Raw genomic sequence first — 27254 nt, 5'->3', positions numbered from 1 at the left:
ATGGTGCCTGGACCTACAGCTTCAGACCTGTGGAGCGTGGCCTTGTGCCTGTTTAAGCTCTGCTGCCCATCAGATCCCTGGCTACTGACCTGACCCCTGCCAGGCAGCTCTGCCCTGCTGTTGGCCCATGCCTGTGCTCTGGAAAGATTAGCACAAATGACCCTATCAACAAGCAGACACAGCTTCACAAGCACTTCAGAACCAGGACATAGGTTCCTGCACATGGACAAAATGCAGACCCCAGGGGGCACCTGAGGATACGGAGACGGGCCAAAGCAGTACAACTAACCACTGTGGAATCAGAAAAAGGCAGATGTTGCTTTCCTCACCACAGCCCAAATAAAGGCTGAACCCTTAAAATCTGGCTCTAAAAGTATGTATTTGGAAAAATAATCTATGAAGTTCTTCACTGATGAGAGTAAGGATATTAAAACAAAAAAAATCTATGTTGGGCAAGATTTTATCTTGACAATGTTCCTTTAACTGATGTAAAATGTGAAGAAATTGACTGTGATTGATTCCAAGGAAAGATGCCAGAGATTCCTTACCATTAGAGCTGAGCTTAAAATAGGAATTATTGAACCTAATTAATATGGTGATTTTTTTAAAGATGTTCATTCTTACAGAAAAGGAACTCACCCCATTAACAAATGGAACACCTCAGCATCACAAAATGACACTGACATATTGCTCTGGTAATCTGCATTATGACAATGTTGTTAAGTTCCAGTGAGTGGACCCAGGGGGCCCACTTGTCAGTGCGGGGGCAAAGGACCTGGCTCCCCTTTTAGGCTGAGGGTACGTGACAACAAGCTGACTGACATGGCATTGATGAGGGAGAGCCCTTCCACTGCCATGTGGCTTCTGTACAAAACCCAAGAATAATCCAGGGGCTGAATGGATTATTCGTGTCTTCTGAAGTTCGTGTCTTCTTCATGCTATAGCTGTCAGCCCAGTCCTCCAAGTTCACAAATACCAGAGCACAAGCACATGTCTAAACGGCAGGCAAGGCATCCTAATGGAATAGGCTCCACAAAAATGAGCTTTCTCTGCCCTGAAAAAGGGACATCTGTGTAGTAAGAAATGGAACCACGTTGTAGACTCATATCAGTTGCTGAGATTTGTTGTGGAAGGGAAGAGAGAAACAATAAAACAGAAAGCCGCATTACAGTCAGATAGCCTCACTTCAAGAGGAACTGGGAGACAAAGGGGGAGAATGGAACTTTGATAAAAATGCAACATAAAAACCATAGATAGAAAGGAAAGAAGTACTGGTATGTGCTACAATGTGGATGAACCTTGAAAACATGCTAAGTGAAATAAGCCAGATACAAAAGTTCACATGTTATATGATTCCATTTACATGGAAAATCCAGAAGAGATAAATCTATAAAGACAGAAAGCAGATTGGTGGTTGACAAGGGCTGGGAGGAGGGGGCAATGGGGAGTGACTGCTAACGGTTACAGGGGTTCCTTTGGGAGTGATGAAAATGAGTTGGATCTAGATAGAAGTGGCAATTGCACAATGGAGTGAATGTATTTAATGCCACTGAATTGTACATTGTAAACCGGTTAATTTTACGTTAAGTGAATTTCACCTAAATTAAAAAATATATATATTTTAAAGATTGCAACATAAACACATTGGTCCAACAGATAAGGAGCGGTTTTAGGATAGACTGCAGGCTCCCCAGGTTTGTGTCAGGTGTCTTCCCCACCTTCCATTTGGAAAATCCCATAAGACTGAGCAAGTAGTTTTCAATCACGGGGCCTCACTCCCACTCAGTTATCTGTAACATAAGACAAGTTTCCAGTTCGAACAGCCTATCATTCCTCCTGCCGCATGATAATGGCTTTACCAAGCATGCAGGAACACAAGCTGGTCATCCTCAGCACCAAATGTAACAGGCTACGATGCATCCAAGGGAAGGTTACAAAAAGCCCAAGATTCAAAAAGTGTGATGATACAAACTTTTAAATACAAGCTAATGCTTATTGAGCATTTACTACCTGCCACACAGTGTTGACAGTACTTGTATATGTATTGACTTATTTCGTCATCATAGCAGCCATCTTACAGATGAAGCAGCAGAGCACCAGCAAGGTTAAGCAGGTTATAGAAGGTCATAATAACGGTGGAGAAGAGACCTGAGTGCAGACAGTTCACATCCACGGCCTACATGTTAAACCTCTGTGCTCTACAGCCTCTCCATAGACAGGCCCCGTTTTCTTTTAAGTTCTATTTTAGTTCTAAGGTTGGTGCTAATAGGCCCATGTTGGTCCTGGCTACAGTGAGGAATCCAATAATCTTTGGAAAAAGTAAAGGGCACCAGACTGGTAGATAAGAGATTAGTGTTCGAGACCTGTCTTGGCCATTGATATTGTGACTTTGGGCAAATTATAAAACTTCTCTGGTCCTCAGTATCCTCCTATGTGAAATGAGAAGTTGGACTAGATCAATAGTTTTCCAATTATTTAAGCAGCAGAACTCACTCATTCTTAAAATTCAACTTTACTTTGAAGCCCAGTATACAAAACAGGCAAAAGTGTGGAGCTGTTCCAGCTTAAGGTGAAGGGAGAGAATACAGAGCCTCTCTCCATGACCCAAGCAGTTCCTGAGCACTTTCTTGGAACCCTGGTGACCGTGAGACAGTTTGAAAACCACATGAATAGATATTCACAAAGTTCTTTTGAAAAGAAAACCTAAAAAAACCATAATTTCAAATACTGCATTCTTAAGCATTCTTTAACACTGTGGGAAAACTTAGAATATTCTAGTCACTTTGCTCAAAAGTCTTTGTTTGGATTGACGGTCTTTGCAGAACTGGAGAAGGTTCCAGGTAAGAAGTGGACATAACCAAGTATTGTTATAAAGTGGACATAACCAAGTATTGATATAAAGATATGGAAAACCTAAGCCTTCCAAGGGGCTCAGATCCCTCTGAACCAACTGCTAAATGTTACCAGCCCAATGGACCCCTTGTGGGGGACAAGCTGTTCAATTCGGAATCTGTATGTTTTCTCTAAATAGCTCTGAAATTACTAAACTGGACTATTTGTTAGAGTTTTACATCAGTCAAGAGAGCACCACTTCATTCTTCATAAAACTTGGTACTAATATCTTGCTGGATCCCTATCATTAAACTCAGTCAATGGATAATTAGACAAGAAATGTTAGGCAGAGTATGAGTCTCTCACACTCTCTCTAGAAAGATCAACTGACAGAGACCTCCAGGAAAGGGAACTTCTCTTTTAAACATCCATGCACAAGTCAACTCCATTCTCTCCTCTCACTCCACAGGCATTTATAAATTCCAGCCTGCTGCAGCGCTTGGAAGAGGTTATACAACTGCTATGATGCAATGTTTGAGGCAGACAGCTACCCATACTTCAGAGGCCAAGACAAACAGGAATATATTAATAGCAGCCATAACATAAAGATAATTTATTTTCAGTATCTGGGAGCTGAGGGCATCAGCAATAGACTGGTAAGCATTTAGGCACTAAAGCAAAGGAGCTTAACACATAGGAGGAGAGAGATGGAGAGAAGAAAAATTTATCTCCTTTGGAAACAATGTAGCATCTGAACCTATTAACTTAAAATTATGTGGTTATGAGCAAAAGACGTTTTCCTAACTCCTTGCTCTGCCATTTGGGTGGCATATACCGTACAAGGGGCAAGGCATGTCTTTTGCTCTGAAAGGGATCATATCAGGAAACGTTTCCTTTTCTTTGTTCAGATGGCTGGCCAGATGGCAGTAAACAAACAAAAAACCCCATAGTTTGAATTTAGTAAAACATTACAGTTTCTTTGGGGAATGGCAAGAAAGAATTAGAAAACTATTTCTCTACTTAAAAAAAAAACAAAACCATAAAACCTGAAATAAAAGAATCCCCTTGCAGCTTTAGTTTTTCTTTTAAAACATAGCCAGGAAAACATTTTGATTGTGTACTCTAAGAAACGTATACCGTATACTCCCCGAAACAGCACAAACAATACCGAATTAGAAAATCGTCTGTCCACCCAGTCAGCTGATCATTAACATTACAAAACAGTAAATTCTCACATGAATGTTTATAATCAACTTTAAAAATTAATTAGTATCAATAGTGTTTAAATCACAGGAGTTAATGTCAAAACTTAAATGTCCACAAAAATATACGCCATTCGTACGTACACAGTATTCAGAAATCAGCTATTTATCAGACATGAGGTTAAACAAGGCCTTGTGCAGAGGGACGAAGACTCCCAGTATTTGCAACTTCCTCCACATCCAGTTCTCAGACCCACTAGCTCTCAGATGTGTTCCCTTCACTCATTCCTAGCCACCTTCACTGTTACAGTACAGGCCCTCTCCTTACCTCTCACCTTGCAAGTGTCATCATCTAACAGGAATTTGTACCCAACTGACCAATGGTCTCATTTCCCAGTTCCAATCAATCCATTTTTCACACTGAATCCAACATTATCATTCCAAAACACAGATGTGATTATGCCACTCTGCCATGTGTAAGAACTTCGAAGCTCCCTATTACACCAGGATAATCCAAAAGCTTTAGCAGAGCCAATGCATACTTCACCATCTTGGCCACCTTGCCTTTTCAGCCTTATCTCCTGCTCATCTTCCCCTTTCCCACAACCCACATGCGTAGACCTCCATCTCTCACCTCCCTCCAACCATTGCACATAGATATTTACACTCTTGTTTCAGTTCCTACCCTTCTCTTTCATCTTATAGGCCATTAAAAATACCAGCTCTTTCATGAAACTTTCCAACATTCCTAGGTAGTTGGTTTTCTTCTGGTCTTTCAAAGCATTTGCACATATGTCTACAAGTAATCATTTGTTCTGTTGTTTCTAGTAACTATCTCTCCTCCTCAGTTATCTTAGGGAGGAGAATTACTGTCTTCATGTGCCCCATGCCTGGCGTAGCACTCAGCGCAGAGCAGACTTTGTAAATGACTAGTAAATGACTGATAAATGCACAAATAAAAGAATTCAGGTGTTTACAACCTATGTGAGAAAGGAAGTCAAAACATGTGAAGTTAAATACTTAACAATAGAGATTAGTAATAGTTGAACTCAACCAATAAAAGAAAGATGAGAGACAATCAACAGGTGTCATAAAAGCCAGAGGCTGGTTTCTGCAGGGAGGGCTTCCCCAACAGGAGGTACTTGAGTCTTCAGTGGATGAAGAGGATTTGAAACAGAATACAAAAGACAGCAACTGCATTCCATGAGGCTGGAACGTGAAAGAAAAAAAGAAGCAGGAAGGCTCAAGTCATGTTTGGAGACTAAAAATAAAACAATCTTAGAAACATTTTTTGGAGCCATAGGGTAAACTAGTCCTCAGCAAGAAAACTCCTGCTCCCTCCATTCTGTGGAAAGTGCAGAGCTAGGATGGGAAAAGAATATCCACCACATTCACTGCTAGAGTCTCTAACATACCCCTCGATGACTCTTGTCACTCACCTGCCAGATGTTGGCCTTATAAGGATCAGACAGCACTGCCCCAACTCTGCTGACACGCCACTGCCTGGTATCAGTTCTCACGATATTGCATGGAACATAGAATGACAGAACATGTTTCCACACACAGCTGGAGATCATTTTTCCACTCTGAATCTAAGCAGGAAGAAACTCTTTCCGTGAAAGGGGGCCCCTTCCCTTTACTACAGTCACGGAAACGTGAATCCCACAAGGAGATGCAGAGAATTCAGCTTAGAGGAATTGGAAGGTGCAGCATTTGTAGAGAATACTAAAGGGAAGCTGAGCTGGCCTTTCATAGAAATCAGTGCTTAGAGACTATACTTTGACAAGACATTCCAGAGCTATCCAAACAAGTACCCTGCAGGATGTTCGAAGGAGACCCAGACTGGGCCAGTGCAGAGACCAGATCCAAGGCCACGCTGGCTAAGGATTTGTACCAACTCCTCAGAGGAGGAATAGATGGTGGGTGCCATAATCTGCTTTAGTCTTCCTAAGTCACTGCATGTCAGTTCATATACTATAGTACAGAGAGATCTCCTGACAGGTCAGGAGTGCAGATGCTCCCAGCAGATCTTTTGTTCATCTTAATCAAATCCTGAGGTGAAAACCTCAAGTCAGAGACTGCTACTATCTGCCAATATCCACTGGCTCGTGTCCCACATGGCGGCCCAGAATAAAGGATACATTTCCCTCTTCTAGTAGACTAAATTCTGGTTGTTGGGCTGAGAGGGAATGTGATGAGAGCAGCTTACTTTTAGCTCCCCTTCTTTCATCCTGTTGCCTGGACTGTGGACATGGTAGGGAGCCATCTTGGGCCACACAAGTGAAGGCAAGCTCTAGGCATGAGGAAGCAACTAGATAGAAGGGGCCTGGGTGTCTGATACTAGGAAACTCTGGGTTGCTTGAAAGAGAATTAAATGTCTGTCTCCATTTAATTCATGTTATTTGGGGTTTCTTTTCCAGCAACTGAATCTGTATCCCCATCTAAGGATGTCATATACAATTATCTGGCCCAGGCGGATCTTGCCTGACAGTCAGAGCCAAATTCCATGGCCATAAGTAGGAAGCCAGGAAAGCAACTCTTTATGGAATTTCCTCATACTGAGTCTGCTGTTTGCCTGGGCAGGCTACATATCACTCTGGTATTGTATTCAACAGTGCAGTAAATAAAAAGGCCTAATAAAATATCTCTTTATTGATTAAAAGCCAATGTACTTTGAGCCAAGAAGAGGAAACTTAAGCTCAAAATCTGTCCATTTCTAAAATGTGACACTGTATACAATTCCTGGGCTATACGTGAAGTACAAGACTTGGCGACTGCTTACTTCAACCCCCTCACTTAATCGGGCAAGGCAAAGACTAATCAGCAGTGAAACATCATAACAGGCAATGGATGTCATACAGAAGGTGTTGGGTGGATTTGTGTTATTACATGTCTTTGTCCTTTTTCTTTATTATTAGCCATTGGCTGAGCCGTATTTACTTAGAAAGACACAATTTTTGTTAAATTGGATTTACTAAGCAACTGAAAGCAGACAGCTGAGGAGCTCTGCCATGACCTTGCCCAACTGACTTTTCCTGGAACAGTTACTAAAAGATCCAGCTGCAGTTGCACAATCCACCTCTACTTGCTTTTGTGAAGCCAGCGCTCCTGACGTTTACAACTGGCGGAGGAAGTAATGAGGAGAGCAGAGCTCTCACTTTAGCCAAAAGGAGGAAGCTCTCACTTGGCAGGTGGAAGTTTCTCCCGGGGAAATCCTGGAGGCTTGTTGCTGCTGTCAACTACTATAATGTGCCCATAAATTTCATTTGACAGAAAACACAGTGTCAAAGGAGTAGAAAGTAACAGAATCCCGAAATGTAAAAGCATCCCTGCCAGAATTCGGCCTGTCTTTTGTGCGTGGTATTGAAAATACAGGAAGGAAACCACCCACACCCTGCACCCTGACTGTGGCAGATGCCTAATGGGGCTTTCCTGGTAGGAAAGTCAGAGCCAAAGGATGGGGAGCAGGTTCTACAAGTTACTCCAAAACATGTTAACCTTTAGAACCATAGAACGCTAGACGCACCATGCCACCAGAAAATGGTGGTTTATTGAAAACAATCAAGCTGATTGTTTTCAGTGGTAGACCCAGAACGAGTTAATAATTTTCAGGGCTCAGTGTAAAATGAAAATGCAGGGATCCTTGTTCGAAATTTATTCAGAATTTCAAGATGGGAACAATAGGACATTAATTCAAGCTCAGAGCTCTTCTAAGCAAAGAACTGCACAAGTTGCACATCCATGAAGCCAACCCTGAGTAGACGCCACCTTCCATAACATCCTCTTTTTATACCAGGTTGAATGGTTTACTTGTTAGGCACTCTGGCTCTCAATCCAAGCTGCCTGTATGCAAATTCCAACTCCTCTGTCTATAACTTGGGTGACCTTGAGCAAGTCATTTAAGCTCTCTAAGCCTCACCTTCCTCAACTATAAGGTAGAAATGACAACATGGGAAGTGATACATACAAAGTTCCTGGCATATAGTAAACATCTGCTTGGCTATAACAACTAGTATTAAAAATCAGTGACTGGGGAGCATTTTTTTAACTCAGTAGCTAGGAGTAATTCTACTACTGGGGAAAATAATGTGTGGATATTTTTATATTTACTCTAGAAACTATTCTGTGAAAGACTTGTGTATGGACTCAAGAAGTTAGTTCCTATCCACTGAATAGAAGTTGCTGGTAGACAAACATGGGTTTCATACAAGGAAAACTTTCTAATACACCACCTGTTGACAGGATCTAATGAGTTCTCCATTTTCAAGAGTCTTCAGAAAGGCCGAACAATCATCTTGTCAAGGCGCAGAGCGTTTATGCATTAGGCAGATGGCATTCAAGTTCTCTTTCATTCCCGAGATGCTGTAGATTCAGTGTAGTGTCAGTGCTTCTATTCTGTAACTACAATGTCTAATTTGTTCTTTCCATGGCCTTCCACCAAATAATCTCTTCTGTCTTTCCCTCGTTCCCATTCAACCATTTCATTCTAGTCAAGTGTACTTACGGACTCGTGACACTTTAAAGCATCTTTTCCTTTTCTACTATATTCACTATTGCCTTAAATAGCCCACCTTTTCCCATTCCCTATTGCCTTCTATTTTCATTCCTTCATTTGGAAGTTAACTCCACATAGATCTACTACTTCAGGAAACCTATCCTGATGAAATGATTTGGGAAGGGAGGAACCAAAGCTAATGGTGCAGAGCACAGGTTTGGAGACAAACAGCCTCAGGTACCCATACCACCTACCACGAGTGACCCTGGGAGACTTATTCAATCTTCCTGACCCTCATTATTTTATGTGGAAAATCTGTATAATATTGGTACCTACTTCATAGAGTTATTCTGATATTTAAATGATATAATGCATATAAAGTGCTTAGGACAGTGTCTGGCACATAGGTAGTCCTCAATGAAAGTTAGTGATTATTTTTATTGATGTCCACCAAAGGGAATTTGCTGACGGGATCCTGTTCCTGCCTACTTTTCAGCTTCCAAGAGAAGTTGTGTGTGTGTGTGAGAGAGAGACAGACAGACAGACAGAGAGACAGACTGACTGAGAGGGAAGCTCAAAGAATTATATCTTTCTTTGTTTATCTTTAATACTCTTTTAAAGATTTCCCACCGTGTTGATGGCATGCTATATACTAAGAAACTTAAAAAGAAATTTAACAAATAGTCTCTACAGAAAGTTAAAAAACATGAGAAATAAATAGAAACATAAAACCATCTACCACTGATATCTTAAGAATACCATTAAGTGGTATGAATTTCATATTAAATAATATTTAATATATTATGGGCACTAAAAACTGAATCAATCTGTAATCAAATCAAATTAGTGCTATAGATAATAATAACCCCTCACAAAATAGCATGGTACATTAGAGGCCATCTCGATTCCATTTCCCACTCTCAAGCATCTCCACCTCTGCTTTTCCACTTCCTCCTTTTTTTTCCTACCAAGCCATTCATTCTGCCCCATTTCATCGCACTTAAAGGCACAAAGTTTAGAGCCAAAGCAATAACTCAGGGTATCACCCAGTTTGGCTTCTACTTTTTCCCCTTCAATAGCACTCTCGGAATTAAGGAATCCCATCTGTCAGTGGAGGGTGACAAATTTTACTTCCTAGTCAGGCGATGTTTAAGGGAGGATGAAATATTTTTTAACGTAAGGACTTGGGACCACTGCTTTTGCTGGTTTCGGTTTTTTTGCCTGTCTGTCAGAGAACCAGATTAGGAAAGAAAACCCGAGTATGGTCAGGGAAAAGCTCTATCTTTTGTTTTACCATGATTGTTTTACTCATATGTAAATTTGAGTACTGTGTTTTTAAAATCAAATTTACCATATATCAAGTTATGTTCACTGTCCATGCTGGGTTTTGGTCAAACTGAACTGAGTTTTCTTCCCAAATTAGTTGAGTCATGCTTATTAAGATAAAGGGACCAAATTAGCTCTGTAACGTCAACTACTGTCTTGTGTAATGCCCATGCTTGCCTATATCTCAATTGCTAGATCAAGTGTTTGTCCACAGCCATGAACTTCATCTTCCCTAACCCGTTTGCTTTGACCCCAATTGCCTCTCAATGTTCTAATTTCCCTTCTCCTAGTAGTGGTGTGCTGGAGCCAGCTTGTACCAGCTTGTGAGAGAAGATGGTTAAATTTTCAGAAATTACATGAGTCAATTGTTAAACATAAGCCAGTATTAAAGTTAAATTATGTAAACTTTCAATTAAATAAATTACATTAAAATAACGAGAAAAAATACTGAAAAATTTATCACTTTCTGTTTTACTACATTTTACCATTATATTTGTTCCCAGAGTTATTTAGCTCTATTGTATCTGTACGGTGGAAATACTGCACAGTACGTAGTTTGCTACTGTGCATCTCTTCCCAAGTCCACCTTCCCAACATGAAAGAATTCATGTTGCTATTTGAAATTCATTAAGTCATGTTGCTATTTGAAATTCATTGTTTTAATTATTTAAACAAGGGTCTGTAAACTCGAGCCAGTGGCTTATTTTTGTATAACCCTTGAGGTAGAAATGGTTTTTATATTTTAATGTTGTAAAAAATATTCAGAACCTCACTTTGGTAAAGACATTAATATTGTGTTATGTCAATCTAGAAGGCAACTAGCGGTTTTTCTAATTTATCGTGCTCTGCCTTCCAGCAGGACATGAGCCTCCAACCGGGCTCTTCCTGCCTCCTTCTACCTCCTTACTGAGAATGATGAGTCTGGCATTAGGACTCAATTGACAACTGAATTTGATGCAGCACAAGGCAAATAAATCCAATCATCTCACTACCAGTCGTATTAGCTCTACAGATCCAACAATAGTAAAAATATATCTTGATTAAGTACAAACATTAAATAAGCCCCTGCCCCCCGCCCCAAAAAAACCCACCATCAACAAACAAACCCTATCATCACAACAAGATGTTAAGTAAATATCTGACAATTATCCAGGTATTTGAATCAATGCAAGTAGCCAGACCATCCTTTTTTTCCTTTCGCCTTGAAAAATCTATTTGAGAGCTTAATGATTTACTCCACCAAAATTATCTGCGTAATTACAGATCTGCGTCCTTTTTTTAAAGGTGATAACTCATCTCTGTATCACTCTGACATCCATAAATGCTGGAGAGTTCTTGAAGGTACTGCCTTTACTTAAAGACCAACCTAATCTGTATCGACTAAATTCATTAAATGTTTACCAAAAAGACAATTAAACTTCAAAGCTGAAAACCAGTATAAGAAAAACACTTCAGTTTCTTTATGCTTTATGTTTGCCCCCATGTACCCAAGTTTCTGCCCATACCTAGTATCAGAGTCCTGCTCTCCTGGTTTAATTTAGGCCCTTAGTATCATCTCTTTCTCCTTACAGATTACTCTGTCTCTAGCCCTACCCATCTTCTACATTGCAGCCTGAAATATCTTTCTGAAACATAGATGTCACTTCTCTCTTTAAAAACCTTCAATTTGACCCCATTGCCCCGAGAATAAACTCCAAATTTCCAAAGTCTAAGCCAGGTCCAAAAGCCACCTAAGCATCTAGCTCCAGTTTCTCTTTGCAGAGTTATATCTTTAATGTGCAGGAACTAAATCAGTGGTTCCCAAATATTGACGTAAATTAAAATTACCTGGGAGCTTTTCAAAACTCCAGTGCACAGGTCAGAGTGCCCAGGTCATTAAATCAGAGTGTCTTGGAGTGAAGCCAGTACCTGGCACCTTAGGTAATACCAAACCTATTAATGGTATTTTGATCACCCAGATTGCTTGGAGGACTAGAAACTATTCTTAGAACTATTTTTTTAACCTATTGTTATAATAAATAAATGGTACAATATTTTATTTTAGTCTATCTCCTCCATTAAACTTTAAGCTCCTGGAAGGCAGAGTCTGTATTTAATTTTGTTGTTGTTGTTGTTGTTGTTATGTTGATAATATTTAGGTAGTACTTGGCACCTAATAGGCACCCAGCAAAGGTTTGTCAAATAAAATAACAAATGAATGAACAAATAAATAAATGAAGTATATCAAGTAGAAGACTGAACTAGAATAAAGTTTAAGAGGCCTTAAAAATAAGGAATAATCTTTCTTATTTAAGAAATAAGGCCATTCGTGTCTTTTTTTATATATAAAGAGAAATATTTTAAAGGAAGGAGTACTCCATTTTCCACTGAATTGATCTCCCTAGGCCTTGAAAATGACTGTGGTGGAAAGAGCATTGCCTGGAAGTCAGGAGACCTAAAGTCTAGTTCCATTCTGCCATTACCAAAAGCAATCTCCATGGTTTGTTTTATGAAGTGTGTAATGTTTTAGGTGCTTTGCTTGTATTTTCTTATGTAATCCTCAACAACGTTCCTACAAAGTAGGTATCATTAGTAACTTCATTTCATAGAGAAAGAAACTGAGGTTTACCCAGGATGAGTAAATTGCCCAAGTTACCACACTAGCTGAGCCAGATTCAAACCCAAGAAGCTCGTCCCTGGCACAGGGCTGCCACCCAGGCTGTCCCATTGTCCATCCTGGCTGCAATTAGATTCACTTTGAGGAGATTTACCAGGGCCCAACTTCAGAGTTTGATTAACTAGCCTGGGCTAGCCCTGGTCATTAGTACTTGTTTTTCAGTGCCTCCCAGCAATTCTAACGAGCAGCCAAGATTGAAAGCTTATGCTCTACTCTCTCTCTACTCAAAGCTGATATGACCTCACATAAGCCATTTTTCTGGCTTTGGTTTCTTCCATACAAAGTTAGCTTAAACCACTTATCTGGGCAATAATTTGACCTTGAATCCTTAGGAATTATCCCTGCCCCTCTTCTACCCCTAACATCATGCCCAAGTGAAGAGACTCCCAGTTAGCCTTCTCCTGGATCTCTAAGCCCCCACTAAAAAGCAATTGAATCTGATAAGCTAACACTATAATGTACTTTGTGAGCTTCATAGAAGGAAATAAAAGCTGTATAGCTCCTTGGGAATTATAAGGAGAAATAAACATAGCCCAACAAGTACACCTTGTTAGCCTTACCTGAGGATGCTCTTTCAGATCCAGGGAAAAGGACAAAGAGCACAGGTAAGTCCACTGACTGGTAAACCAGCCCTTTTATAGAATATCATGGTCTCCTCTGCCTGCCTCAGAGTGACAGATATGAGGATATAGAAAACTCAGTTTTTCCTCTTGGGGAGGAAAACCCCAAGAAGCAAGGCTGATCAGGTGGAAACTACTGATGGTTCAAATACTAGTCAATGGTCAATGTACTGTTCATGTAGGTTAATACCTGGGTCAAGACCGGAGAGTCCCCAAGGAGGAAGGGATTACTCTTGAGAGGGTCTGTCTTAGTCTGCTGTGCTCCAAAGCCAATGGGGATCAAGGTGGCTTTAGAATGATGCCTGTGACACTCTTCAGACAAGTCTCTATCTAGCTCCTCTCTAAAGCTAAAACTTCAAACCACCCAAGAGAAGTCTTATGGTCTAAGAATGATCAGGCCCCAGCCTCTAACTGTTAAGGCCATTCCACCCTGGTCTGGGCACAAAGACGGGATATACAATGCCTTCGTTTTGTTATATCTGACAATTCATTTAAAGAAACTAAAACTTCTCTTGCTCCTCTTCCATGTGCTCCATAGCATCCCAAACTTTTCATGTAGCACTGACCCCACTGACTTGTAATTACCTGTTTATGTGTCCATTTCCCCAATTAGACTCTAAACTGCAGGAGGGCATGGCATGCCTGTCTGGTTCACTGCAGTATCTTCAGCTCCTAGCCCACTGTCTGTTCCTTCGTAAGAGCTTAATAAATATTCATTGAGTGAACAAATGATTAAATGTGAAGGTTATCTGAGAAATGAGTACAGCAACACTTGCTACTTACTTCATGGGAAGTGGTGAGAGATGAGCTACTCCACGTATGACAAGAGCTCTCCCAGTTTAGGCTACATATGGCTTATTTGGGTTAAATAAAGATGTTTGCTTTTCTGACAGTTTCTTGATTTCTTACAAAGCCCATATAATTCTTAATTCTTACACTCAATAATTCTTAATAACAAAACCAAACTATGGCTGCAGTGTTTGCGGTTCTTTTCTAATATATTGCTAGTAAAGGCCATCAGAGGCAGCCGCCTTGTACTGACGTGAGCAGGGCTGGCTGGAGTCATGGTCACTGCTCCTAGAAGTCTCTGTAACAGCACTGAAAGTCAAAACCCTGGAGAAGGCCTTTGTTACCAACAAGAAATGTAGAAAACACCCTGCCCTTTAATCTTCGCATTACCCCAAGGAAAACAAAAAGCAACGCTATCATCTGGCTTCACCTACAGAGGATGCAGAGCCTTCTTTGGACATTCAGATCCTGATTTTAAAGCCTCATATCTTATGATTACATCAAAACATTTAAAGTGTTTTACAGAGCTCTTTTAGCAATATTCACAACAGCTACAAAAATAAATGTTAGTTTCAACATGAATTCTTCTGTAATCACAGGAATGGTTGAAAACCTAGTGATGATGCTTTGTGATCCACAAAGGTAGCCCCACTGTCAACCTGCCTGATCTCTGGAGATAGGCAAAGTACACCCCGAAAGCACCCAAGTTTCCTGTAGCACATCAGATCTGTATAGGTTTGTATTTGCACTTTTTATGTCATGCTTCCTGTCTGAAAGTGTCCAAGGACATCTCAGAAATAAAATAGAGGCCTGGCAACGGTGACAATGTAAAATATTAAGAATTAACAACCATTAGTAAATTTAAAAAAAAGGAGCAGTAATTTTGCCCTTTGCATTAGTATCTAAGTGCCTTTATAAACGATAAAGTATTAATTTTTGTTCTGGAAGTAAGTGTAACTCTTTTGTCCAAGATACAAATCTTGCTGTTATCAAGAGCAATGATAAGTGACTAAATATTCATAAAGCCCTATCTTTGTACCAGGCACTTTACATTCTAAGCACTTCACATGCATTCTATCATTTGGTTCTCACAACTCGAAGAGGTAGGCGGGATTATTGTCCCTCTTTTGTAGATGAAAAAACTGAGGTCCAGAGTTTTACAGAGCCCCCTGCCCAAGGTTACAGAGCCAGGAGGAGATGCGGCCCAGATTTAGACCTGGGTCTCTTTGACTCCAAAGCTCATGCTCTTCATCATTATACTATATTGTCTCCAGAAAAGAAAGACATTATGCCACTATGACTAGATTCGATTCTCCATAGTTTAGGAAGATTGAAGGAACCCCAAATCCCAGAAAAATCAGTGAGCTGAAGTTACCCAGAAATATTTCTGGTCATTAAAGTATCCCCTAAGCACTAGGCCAAAAGTATCAGGGACTTAAATGACACTAGAGTAGAAATACAGGTCAAATCCAATTGTAGTGGATCTCAAGGGAGCATCCAGGCTCTTATCATGTCCTGGAACTTTATTATATTAAATATTGCCTTCTCCAACTACTGGAGGACTCACTGATCCTCCTTCCCTTTCTCCAAACTCTGGTACTTGTCTATACAATTTAACCCTTGATTATATATTATGCTTTATTGTTCACCATTGTTTCATACATGCTAACTTTGTCTCCTCGACAAGATTTTAAACTCCCTGTGACTACAAAGTAAGCTTCGTATTTTGTCAGCCTTTCTAGTCTATTAGTGCTTACAGTGTGCGCAAACTGGGTGCCTACTGAGCATGCAGAAGGTCTCCAATATAAGTTATTTATTGACTTGTTGAAATAATAGACTGGGGGTCAGCAAACTTTTCCTGTAAAGGACCAGAGAGTAAAATATTTTAGGCTCTGCAGGTTGTCTGGTTTCTGTTGCAGCTACCTAACTCTGTTGTTTAGAGTGAAAGCAGCCATAGATGATACAATGAGCGTGGCTGTGCCCCCAATAAAATTTTATTTACAAATCAGGAAGAGAGCCAGATTTGGCCTGTGGTCTGTCGTTTGTCAGCCCAATAGAACCTATTTATGATAGGATTGAAAGACTAGGCTGGAAAATGTTCTTGAGTCTCAGCATAGCAGCAGATTCTTTACGTCCCTTCAGGCCTCTATTCCATGTTTAGAGTCCTAGCTCCTGACCAAGCATAGTGTTCTCCCCAAACCTCTCACCTTGGACTTTAGTTCAGCACAATGTTTAGCAGCTCATTTTCCTCTGGTGGTTCATATATCAGTTTAAAAAGAGAAAAATCAATCACAAAGTAAATAGCTGACATGGTAAATTATAACAATAATAAGTAATTAGAAAATTTTTCAAATGCATTCTATCCAGAAGTCCCTGACACTTTTCTGGGCTGCTTTTTTTGGACTGCCACATAAATCATCCTAGATGGTTTGAAATATACATTTCACCTGGATTAAAAATCTGCAGACAGCCGATCACCCCTGGCAGGGGGCCACCTAAAATGTGGCAAAGATAAACATTTATTTTTTTGAAAGCAACTGCTTTCCTTTGAGAATGAAAGAACTCAACACATGAAAGAAGAAAAAACTTTCTCTTAAAGTATTCAGCCCTCAGTTTTGATATAACGTTTAAACGTCCTCAGTGGGCTGCTACTCTGACCTAATTTAAATGCTCATTAAGATTGTTGACTATTGTTTCTGGGCTTATCTATGTGCTTGTCAAGAGAGATGCATTTGACATGGACAGAGGTGGTTCAATAGAGAACCACAAACTGGAATTGGGAAGTCCCTTTTAATTCAATGCCTTTATTCCACAGAGAAATAAAGTGACTTGCCTACAGCTGTGTACTCTGTTCAAATCAAATAATCATAAGGCCATCCCTATATGACCTACAATGAACCAGCAAGTTCCACACACACCTAGTTAACGTGAGAGGCAACTCAGAGTCCTTGTTCTAAGGGACAATCCACTACCAACCCCCTCACACCCTTGCTCTGCCCCAGGACAAAACTCCTTTAATATAAAATCAGTCATATTAAATTACAACTTCTTCTATTATGTGACAGAGTTGCCTGTGTTTGCAGAAATATGGCTGACACTGTCTACACAGCTTCCATTGTCCCTTGTAACAGGAAGATTTGTCTTCTGTCATCTCAACTCACCTTTCCCCATTGTGCTCTCCCTCTTACTAACCAGCTGCTGAGATTAGTTACCACAGTCATGTGTTTGCACTTTAAGTTTATTATCTCTTGATGTGAAATTAAAGGCACTTCCTCATGTCTTCTGGGCATTGGGAAGCAAATAAAAAGATGTTATCATAGAGATCTTCTAGGCCCACTAAGCCTTTACCTGACAGCAAAATGAACAGATTTTATGGGATTATTCATAGGAATAGTATGAACTATTGAAAAAAAAAAGTTTAAAAAAACTTTCCATTCTTTTCTATTTCCTTAGAATATGAACTCAGAAAGATCAAGACTTGCTATTGTATGCTCTTTTATCCCAATTTGGATTTCAATATTCTATAAATTATGAGCTCTTAAAAAAAAAGTTGACATTTAATAAATTCATCTAAGTCATGATTTAGTTCAATAGAATAAGCATTTACTAAATCTCCATTCTGCACAAGGCATTGAACCAAATGCTAGGGAGACAACTAGGGTATATAGGTGCTCCCTGAGAAGATGAAAAGGTAGACTTTGTCCATAGGCCCAAGACTCCGGGATATTTCTTTACAAAAGAAATGTTAAAGGTTTATGGAAAGATTTTAACAAAAATGTATATCCAGTTGTGCATACACCAGAGTGATAAATTTCACCCTCCCCCCAAGTTTAAAGAGCAAATTCCTCATCACAAGACTTTCCAAATACCCACTGATCTCATCAGAAAAGATTTTAAGTACTGAGAAACTGTCAAGCTCATAGTAGTGGATACACGTTTTCTAAACTTCTAATTCTGACATAAAACTTCAAAAATTACCATGGGCAACAATAATTGTCTGTTTTCCTGAAAGTGGCAGGTGCACATTATTTTCAAAAATTGTCTGTCAAATATCTATCTAAATAACCGTATTTTGTCCATTTTTCTTTCACCTAAAAAGAGTGTTCCATGAAAATAAAAATAAAAACACTAGTTCCGCTTGCAATTTAAGCAGGGAAGTGTTTTCCTGGAGATAAATATGGAGCTTCGGTATTCAGCACATGTGCTTTACGAATACTTCTTTTTCTTTTTTTTTCACACAGAATTTTTTAAATGTTCCTAAGAGTTGAACGTCAATGAAATTAATACTTTTTACCGCTTTATCAAGACCATTTTCAAGTGACACCGGCTTTCAGTTTGGTGCCTCTACTTTGATTCACGCAGACACCTGCACTTTTACTTACCATTGTTTTTGCATCATTGGTGCAAATATCAACACAAAGAAAGAGGCCAGTGAGTCTTATGATTGTCATAAAAGTGGTTTTGACGTGACAGATCCCTTGAAAGAGTCTCAGGAACCCCCGGGGGGTTCCAGGACCACACTTGGACAATCAATGGGTATCAGAGCATACAGAAATCAGAGCTCTTTCTCTTCTGTTAACGCTTGAGGATTGTTTGTTATTGTAGGTTCGATCACTGAGCGCCAAAGAAAAGACACGCCAAGGCGTCGAACACACCCAAGAGATAAAACTTATCGCGCGTGCACTCAAAGGCTCACTTCGGAAGAAAACAGTTCTTTGGAAGGAGAAGGGATTCAGACCCCCAGCCGGGCTTGCGGTTGCCAGTGGCAACGATCGTCAGCGGCTATCGATTAGTAGCGTCTTGCGTCCCTCGCGGAAGGAGGGGGCGGGGTGGCTGGAGCGGGCGGAGATGGCTGGAGGAGGCAGGCTTCCCCGGACGTGTGGTTGCCGCCTGTTCTCGGTGGCGAGGTGGCTCGTTTGTTCTGTGATCTATTAGAGTGGCTTCTGAGGGCCCCGGGTTGATGTCGGGGAGGGAGGAAAGATGGCGGCCGTAGCGGCGTGCGGCCTGGTGGGGAAGGGACGCGACATCAGCCTGGCTGCCCTGCAGCACCACGACCCCTATATCAACCGCATCGTAGACGTGGCCAGCCAAGTCGCTCTGTACACTTTCGGCCATCGGGCCAATGAGTGGGTGCGTGTGGACGCGACGGGCCGTGCAGGCAGGGCTGGGGTGGGGATGGGGTCGTCAGACCAGGGCTCGAGCCCCCGTACGGGGAGGAGTCGCCGCGCCTCGGCGGTGGATGGAGGTGGATGGAGGTGGATGGTGCTGGGTCGCGGGCTCGAGGCCTAAGTTGCGGAGATTAGAGCCCTGGGCCCCGAGATTTGAGAGAGAGGGAGGCGGATCTGTGAAACCACTTAAAACTGGGGAAAGACTTAAATATCTAAGATACCCCACGTTGGGAGACCAGAGCGGTCGGGGACGGGACCCTGAGAGCGGAAGAGAGGACCTGATGCCTCGAGTCCGGAAGACTGATGTACTCGGAGGAAGGAAAGCGAGGTTCTGTTATAGGAAAACCGTGGCTATAGAGGAGGCAGGCATAGGGATGAATAAAAGAGAGTTCTGATTCTGGAACTTCAGTCTTAGGTGGGACGAAGAGAAATCAAACCTTGATAGAAGGGGAGAAATCTGAACTTGCGAACTCGAGAAATACACCAAGAAAAAAAGCAAATATCGGGAAATAAAAGACAAAATAGGGCTAAGTCTAACACTTAAAAAGAGGCTGACTCTCTTGGAAAGATTATTACACCACAGCCCACCAGACCAAAAATGAATTTGATAGTTAAGTCCATTGGGAGCCGAAGTATTTTAATGTGTTCGAAGCAGAATCCCAATAAATAAATAGCAATGGAATGAAATTGTTTTTTTCACCATCAGAATAGAGTAAGAGCATAAGACACTTGAGTCCTGCTGCAGGAATTACTGCATGTAATTTCGTAACCCACCCACTTGAATGTAGAGAGATGGAATTTTTTCTCTTTACCTTATAGTGATTTTTGTACAAATAATATTAACCCGTCAATTATATCACCATCCATCCATTACTTTTAAATAAGTTACAAAGCGGTATAAAGCACTGAGTCTGGATGAATGGATTGATTTCAGATGAGTTTTTAAAATTTCTCCAGGACAGTAACAAACAAATTTAAGCAAGAAAAATATCCATACGGTACAAATTCATATATTTTTAAACACTCGTCTTCATTTAAACAGCCTACTTATTCACCTGAAAATCACTAACAAAAAAAGATAAAAAGTTAAGTCCTAAAATGGAATAGAAGAGAGCGGTTTTGCCCTAAAATTTTAAGGGAAGTTGCTGAAATGGGGCAACGAATTTAGGGCTGCTCTCCTAGTAGCCAAGGGAAAAAAAAAAAACCGAGAGCACTTTAATATTCGTTCATTATGTAACAGGAAGTAAACCACTTGGTCAAGAGAGAGGTTATTGCCCTCTAGTTTTCAGAGGAATTTACTGCATGAGTCTTTAAATGAAGGACATCAAGCAACATAGTGGACAATTTCATCAATGGCAACTTTTAAATAATGCAAAAATATTCTGCATACAGCTATTATACTGCTCAATAGAAAAATGCCAAAGGCTTAATGTCGTAATTCTGTCAATGTAATTCTGTGGTAGAGATAAGGATCAAGGATGTAGAGTTCTATAAACTGACGCACTAAGATAAGAGTCTGGAGAATCCTGAGAAATTAACATGTAGAGGAGAGCATTCCTCTTGAATAACAATTGTTTCCTATAGGCTTTTGACAGGATTTATGAGATAGAGATCTGTTAAAATAGTTACAGAGCTTTATTAGCTACCCAATGAAGCCCTCCTACTAAAGCCTCATGAAAAGGCAGAAGTGTCACAATGCATTATTTACAGGATTGTGTTTTCCTGCTTTCTGGACATGTTGCCTTCAGACAGGGCTTAATTCATTCAGTAAAAGGTCATTCTTTCAAATTACTAATCTTCAAGGCTGTGCTAGCTGGAAAAAAAAAGACCCAGTTTAGCTGCAGAGCAGTTGCTGGGGATAAACAAATTGTCACCATTGTCTCTATATGCCATCACTCAGGCCTTCTGGATGGAGCCTTTTGAATATAAACCTAATAAACGTGTAAAGAACATTCTTGAGAATGGAGGAGAAAATGTATGCAAGAAGGCAGGTGGAATGTAAAGGAGGGGAGTTGTTATGCTGAAATTGTTGAAGAATGACTTCATGCATTCAGAGCAGGAGGAATTAGGAAGGAAGAGTAGACAGAAAATGAGTTGCTTTAAGAAAGGATTGAGAAAGATTATATCATGACTGGAATAGGAATTTTAGAAGTAGGCCTACTTCCCAGTACCAGGAAAGTCCACTTCCCCCAACTACCTATGTGCCAAAGAATGTAACCCTGGCATTATTTTTACCTCTTAGCTCTTGGAGCAGTAGTTCTTAACTGGAGCTGATTTTGCCTCCAAGCAACATTTGACAGTGTCTGGAGAAAATTTTTGTTTGTCTCACTGAGAGGTTGTCATACTGGCATCTAGAGTGTAGAGGCCAGGGATGCTACTAAATGTCCTACAGAAGTGCTGAGCTTGAGAAACTGCCTTAGTGACTAGTGTCCTGTTGATTGTAGGTAATGATTTTCTGAATTCTGTGTATCATAATCTCTGGTTATGAGGCCCAAATATTTGATGTCTATTGAAAGTTTCACAGTTGACTTGATGCTTCATATGTGACAGGCAGATTTAGAGGGTAAATGATTTTAACAGAGTCAGTAAGATGTAGATTGCTTTGAGTTTTAAAGGTGTCAAATAGTGTACTGAGTCTCAATAATTTGCAAACTAGCACTAATTTATATTTCACTGTATCATTTTAAATTTTGAAATGCTTAATTTTTTAGCACCTGTTGGATTATTTTTATAATAGGGCGTAATATTAAATCATTAAATTGTACTTTTAAATTTTAGGCTAAAATCCCCCAGAGCTGTGAACTACTACTTTAACATAAAAGTCCTCCTTACGTAGAGGCCCTAAGAACAGCTTGTAAAATCTGGTTTTAACTATTCCCCATACTTCCAACCCTGGGCTTTGCCTAGAAAGGAAAAACTAAAAAATCTGATTCCCTAGGATAATGTATGACTTTGAGCTTTTGCAGCCATAATAGACCAGATTTTTACATTTCTAAAGCCCTTTTTATCCAGGTGTCATAGAGCCTTTGATGAAAAAATATGGTTTTTTGTTTTTTGGGGTTTTTTTTCCATCAAAAGACCTGAGTGATGTAGGCTGGTTATTTCTTTACAGTAGAGAAATGGAGACATAGAATACTAAACTAATTAGCCCAGTATGACCTGGCAAGAACCCCACTCCAGGTCCAATATTCTAATCACTGAAACACATTTTTTTTCTGTGAATAAACTCATGCTTTTTGTGTGTAATGGTGTATAAAATTAGTTTTAAGACTTACTTGTTACAAGTTAGAGAATAATTTCAGGAGAAGCATACCTTTCTGATTCTAGACTTTTCAAAACAAATTGGGCATTAATTTTTTTTTTCTTAAAGAAAGGGTAATTTCTATGACTACTTCATTAAGGAAGAAAGGAAACAAGTCAAAAGATATTAGCTTTATGTATGCCGATACATATAAATACCCTGATTTGGGTCTCTAAGATGAAACAGTCCAAGGTCAAATACTGGAAGACAGGAAAGGGTTTTGGCCTAGTAGCCAGAGATTCTGACTGCCTGTAGGTTCTAAGTCTTAGTTCCATCACTTATATCTTGGCTTCAGTTTCCGAACAATCTAATAAATAATACCAAATATTTAATTTTTACGAATTTATTCTAAAGGCATATGGACTAGTAAATACTTGCCAACTGTACTAGTTAAACTTCAGGGACACCCACAAATCCTTAGATTGTTTGGGAAGCATGTATTGTACTATAGTGGCCATTTTCTCAATGATTAACATTACGGTTTGAGTTTAAGTAATTCTTAGAGCTTTAAGTTCACCCAGGATATACATTTCTCCCCAGATAGCAATTAAAACCATGTGTTTACAAAGATAAATAATAATGTTTCAGTATATTTTTTTTTCATTTAAACTTGGTATTTTTCAAAATAGTGGCAAATGGGCCACATTTGAGAAATAAGGATACTTTCACAGTACATGAAAGTGATTTATACAAATCTCATCGTAAATCGAGTTTAAAAATGAATCTCCTAACTTCCTTATATTAGAGAAAAGACTGGCTAAAACTGTTTTAACTTATAAATTCTTTTTTTCTAATTGTATATTCTATAATAATGAGGATTGAGAATCTGGTTACTAAGTAATTTACCCTTAAATGGCTATTTGCTCTTAAAAAGCAATGGTGGTGGTTGATATAATTTGGGCCATAGTGGATTTTGTTTTCATGACTTCCGATATAGTTTTGTAGGCAGAGAATATGTTAGTGAACTAAGGCAGTGGTTCTTACATCGCATGCATCCAAATCACCTGGGTAGCTTAACAAAATTGAGAGATTGCTGGGTAGTTTTCAGTTCAGTAGGTCTTGGGAGGGACCCAATCATTTGCATTTGTAACAAGTTCCCAAACAGTGCTTGCTGCTGCTGCTGCTGAGGGGACCCATTGAACTAGGGGACCAGTTGATCTATGAGACCCACTGAACTACACTGACCAAAAAGATTGATGAGATTACTTGAGCTTGTGAAAGAATTGTGCTTCCATTTTTGTGTGTGTGTACCTTTTAAAAATTATCATTTTAATATGATAGCTTTGTTCTTAAAGAGTGTATTTTTCACCAAAATTACACAGTCTTGAACTTTGATTTTGGTAATGAGTATTAATAGTAAAATATTGTGAAGTTGAATAGAATGCTGAAATTAAACCGTGTAAATAGCAGACATACATTTTAATTTCTGAGTTATAATAGTCCAATTACTAGTTAATCAAACAAACAGGTACTTAAATTTTTTTTTAGAATGCAGTGTACCAATGAACATTTTTGTTAAGGCCTGGGCTCCTGCCTTTGTTGAAATGGAAAAGAGCTTTTCCAAATGAACTAAAACGATAGCTTATCATTTTAACTTTACCACTTCTCCCAGTTTCTTTCAGGCAGATTTTTCGTGTCCTAGCTTGGTAATGTTTCTAACTTTTTTCAAAAATCAGAACTTGACTCTAAATATTACACATCCAGTAGTGCTTAATTGCCTGAAAACTACAGCACCATTGCTGTCTTCTATGTAATAGTCAAGTAGAGTTATTGGCAGCTATCTGCTCTCTTAGGTGACAGAATAAAACCAGTGATTTCTGCAGCTTGCCATATACCCAGTTCAGAGGGTAAATGAAAAAAAAGGCAGCACACTTATTATAATCACTTCTTTCTAATGAAATCCATGGAGCACATTTATTTTCTTATTGTTTCAGCCAGAAGGAGCTATGCAAGTAGAATGCTTCTATACAATGAGTGCTGTCATTTATCACTGTATTTGGTAAAGAGAAATAATGATGGTTTATTTTGTAAACGACGAAAGGATGAGGACTGCATCCTGCTGCTTAGTCAGCAGAGCCACAGCCAGGCAGAGAACCTTTTTTTCTTTCCCTAAGAATAACCCCTCTTAGATTAGATGTTGCCTAGGTTTGGCCCTGTTGGAAACTAGGTAGAATTCCTATTCTGTAAGAAGTTTATGTTCTCTAACCTCTGCGAATGTTTATTATTGATGGAAAGAATATACATATTTCACTGTGTGTTTTGTTTTTATTTTTTAGGAGAAAACTGATGTGGAAGGAACCTTATTTGTTTACACAAGGTATGAGTGTTTTACTTTTATAAAGAAACTGACGGTCATTCTTCTTTAATTGTATTTTTATTTCAAAGAGAAGTAAAAGAACTGAATCTTTTAAGTTTTTAGTTGACATAAGGAAGAGAATACTAAGTAATGTCACCTGGAATAGTGTGAGGCATACTAATTTAAACTTCAGTATATAACTTAAACGTCAATATAGATGAACTTAAATCTTTGTATTCTTTTAAAAATAGTATTCAATATTCTTTACTTCAAATGAATGGTACAAAGTTCTTGAATATAATGCATTGGCAAAGAACTAGAAGTAACCTATGAAGAATATTAGGTTATTTAATCAATAATCAAGGGTTTTATTGGTGTCTCCCTACCACACCCCTGTCCTTGACTCTTTAAAGACTCATGATTCAGGATTAAAGATGTCTTTGAGTCTTCCAATTGTCTAGTTAATAGAGTATGTTTCAGGTTAGATTTAATAAATGCTTTAAATTAATTATTAATAAATTTAATAAGCTTATGTTATTAGTAATTTATTTTAGATATTGTTAATATCACACATGTACACAGACATATAGTATTAAGACATATTGTCTTAATAGATGAACTTTTTATTCACATATAATGTCATAGCTAAAGTCCATCACCATCAATCGGGGTACAAAGATAAATACAAAGACCTACTGCAAGCCCTTCCAGGCCTAATACACGTATACAAGTATATTTTTTCACATGTACACTCACAGTTAAAGTTGAACCACAATGTAGGTAGGCTATCTGAAGTGCCACTTGATAGGTTATAAGCAATGAATGGGCTGCTGAGATTGTGGAAGGCTTTACAAAGTTGGTGAGTCACGAGTAGGCCTCGAGAACAAGGTAGAACTTGCATAGAGAGGGAAAGGTCAGTCTCAGTAGCAAGCATGGCATAAGCAGAGGCGTGGAATCTGTTGTGATAAAGACAGTAACATGAGTCTGGTACAGAGAGTTTATATTGGCTTATATTAGTTAGAAGTTGACAGTGAGGGTAAAGAGATTTTGTTGGCTTGGAATGTCAGACTGAGGATTTTGAAATTTATTTTCTTAGCAGTATAGCAGTATATAGTCACTGGAGATTTACAAACTGGAGTAATAGAATTACGACAAAATGTGTGGAGAAAGTCGATGTGTCAGCATTATGAGGATGCATTGGTTCTGTAAGATGTTGAGTTAGGGAAGGACATTGAGAAGATGATTGCAGTGGAGTAGATAGAAGTTGAAATGGAAAGGATTTACTGAAAGACTGCATATATAGAGGGAACGGTGAAATTTTCAAAATAACATTAAGATTTTGAAATGGAAGACTGAGAGAATGACACAATCATTGGCAAAATGGAAAAATAGGAGGTCAAGAATCTGGTCTGAGGATAAATTTTCATTTTATTTTGAAATAATGATTTTGGAGTGGTAGCAGGGCATTCGAATAGAGATGTCTAGCCACTCACAACAGGGTCAGGGCTAGAGATACAGAGTTTGGAGTCATCTGCATTAATTTGGTAATTGAAACCATGAGAGAAAACATGTTCTCTGAAGGAGAAAGTGTAGAGAGGAAGGCTAATGGTTGGTTTTGGAGCCAGCAAGGATACAGAGAAGAGTCAGACATAAAAATAAAAGCAGAACTAGAACAGTACAAAGAGGCCATTTGCAGGCACAGAGCAAAAACGGTTTGGAGAGAGCACAAGTCTGTGTGTAGGTGGAAGCAGCAGTGGGGGTGGAAAGAAAGGAAAGGATGGGCAAGGCCATTGGAGTAGCTAAGGAGAAGGTCAGTTTATTCAGTTTCAGAAAAGTAGTGGGAGTGCCCAAGAGTCACTGGCTATTTTAGTTTACATTATGTTCCAAAACATTCCAGAAGCATCTGAACACACCACCAAGTGAATTTATTCAGTAGAGTATAGACTACTCTTGAGAATTCTGAAGTGTGAAAAGAAAACCAACTCTACTGTGGGACAAGCTCACTATGCATTCTCATTTATTTCTCGCAAATATTATTCTTTTGAGAAGTAAAAGAAAAGATATGTTAATATGCATTAATGACTAATTTGAGGGATTTTTAGTAGGGTTAATTTTTTTTCCAGTACAGAAGAGTAAAACAGACTGTATGAGCATTCTCTCTTTTGTACCCAAACCAAATGTAGGTTTGTATTTTCAAGTACTTCCTAATTTGAGTTCATAATGGAGCTGTCAGTTAAACAAATCAATAAATTGAGAAATAGATTCTTCCTTATTCTTAATTTCTTCCTCATATCTAAGTCCTCAAGAATAGGAGCCCTTCCTCCCCCTCCCTTCTTCCTTCAGGGAGGCCAACTTCCACCCCTCTGCCATATTCTGGTATGTTGAGGTCTTTCCTCTGTAGAGAATGACAGAGAGCTCATAAAGATCAGAAGGGAGTTTTTAGGTACAGATAATGGAGCTGTCAGTGATATCCCGAGCCTATTTTATAAGATGATATAGTACCCACACTATTAGAGAGGTGAGATCCTGTTGTGATAATGAAATACTTGAAGAGTCAAGTTCTGATTCC

The 27254-nt window shown here is 39.3% G+C and overlaps 1 protein-coding gene across 2 annotated transcripts in view; it reads left to right on the top strand.

The window, feature by feature from the left end:
• Positions 1-18827: 18827 nt before the first annotated feature.
• Positions 18828-27254, top strand: part of DCP1B (decapping mRNA 1B) — a 57375-nt gene continuing 48948 nt past the window's right edge. The window contains exons 1-2 of one of the 2 annotated variants that reach the window (XM_039869214.1): positions 18828-19050; positions 24666-24706. In XM_039869214.1, the coding sequence (XP_039725148.1) occupies positions 18901-19050; positions 24666-24706 (191 nt within the window). In that variant the 5' untranslated portion in view covers positions 18828-18900. The remainder of the gene's footprint in view (positions 19051-24665; positions 24707-27254) is intronic. The other variant, XM_039869215.1, reaches the window with a different exon arrangement.

This window comes from Pteropus medius, unplaced genomic scaffold (assembly GCF_902729225.1).
Source record: "Pteropus medius unplaced genomic scaffold, Ma_sr-lr_union100, whole genome shotgun sequence".
Taxonomy (NCBI): Eukaryota; Metazoa; Chordata; class Mammalia; order Chiroptera; family Pteropodidae; genus Pteropus; species Pteropus medius.
This window is presented reverse-complemented; position numbering and strand designations above follow the sequence as displayed.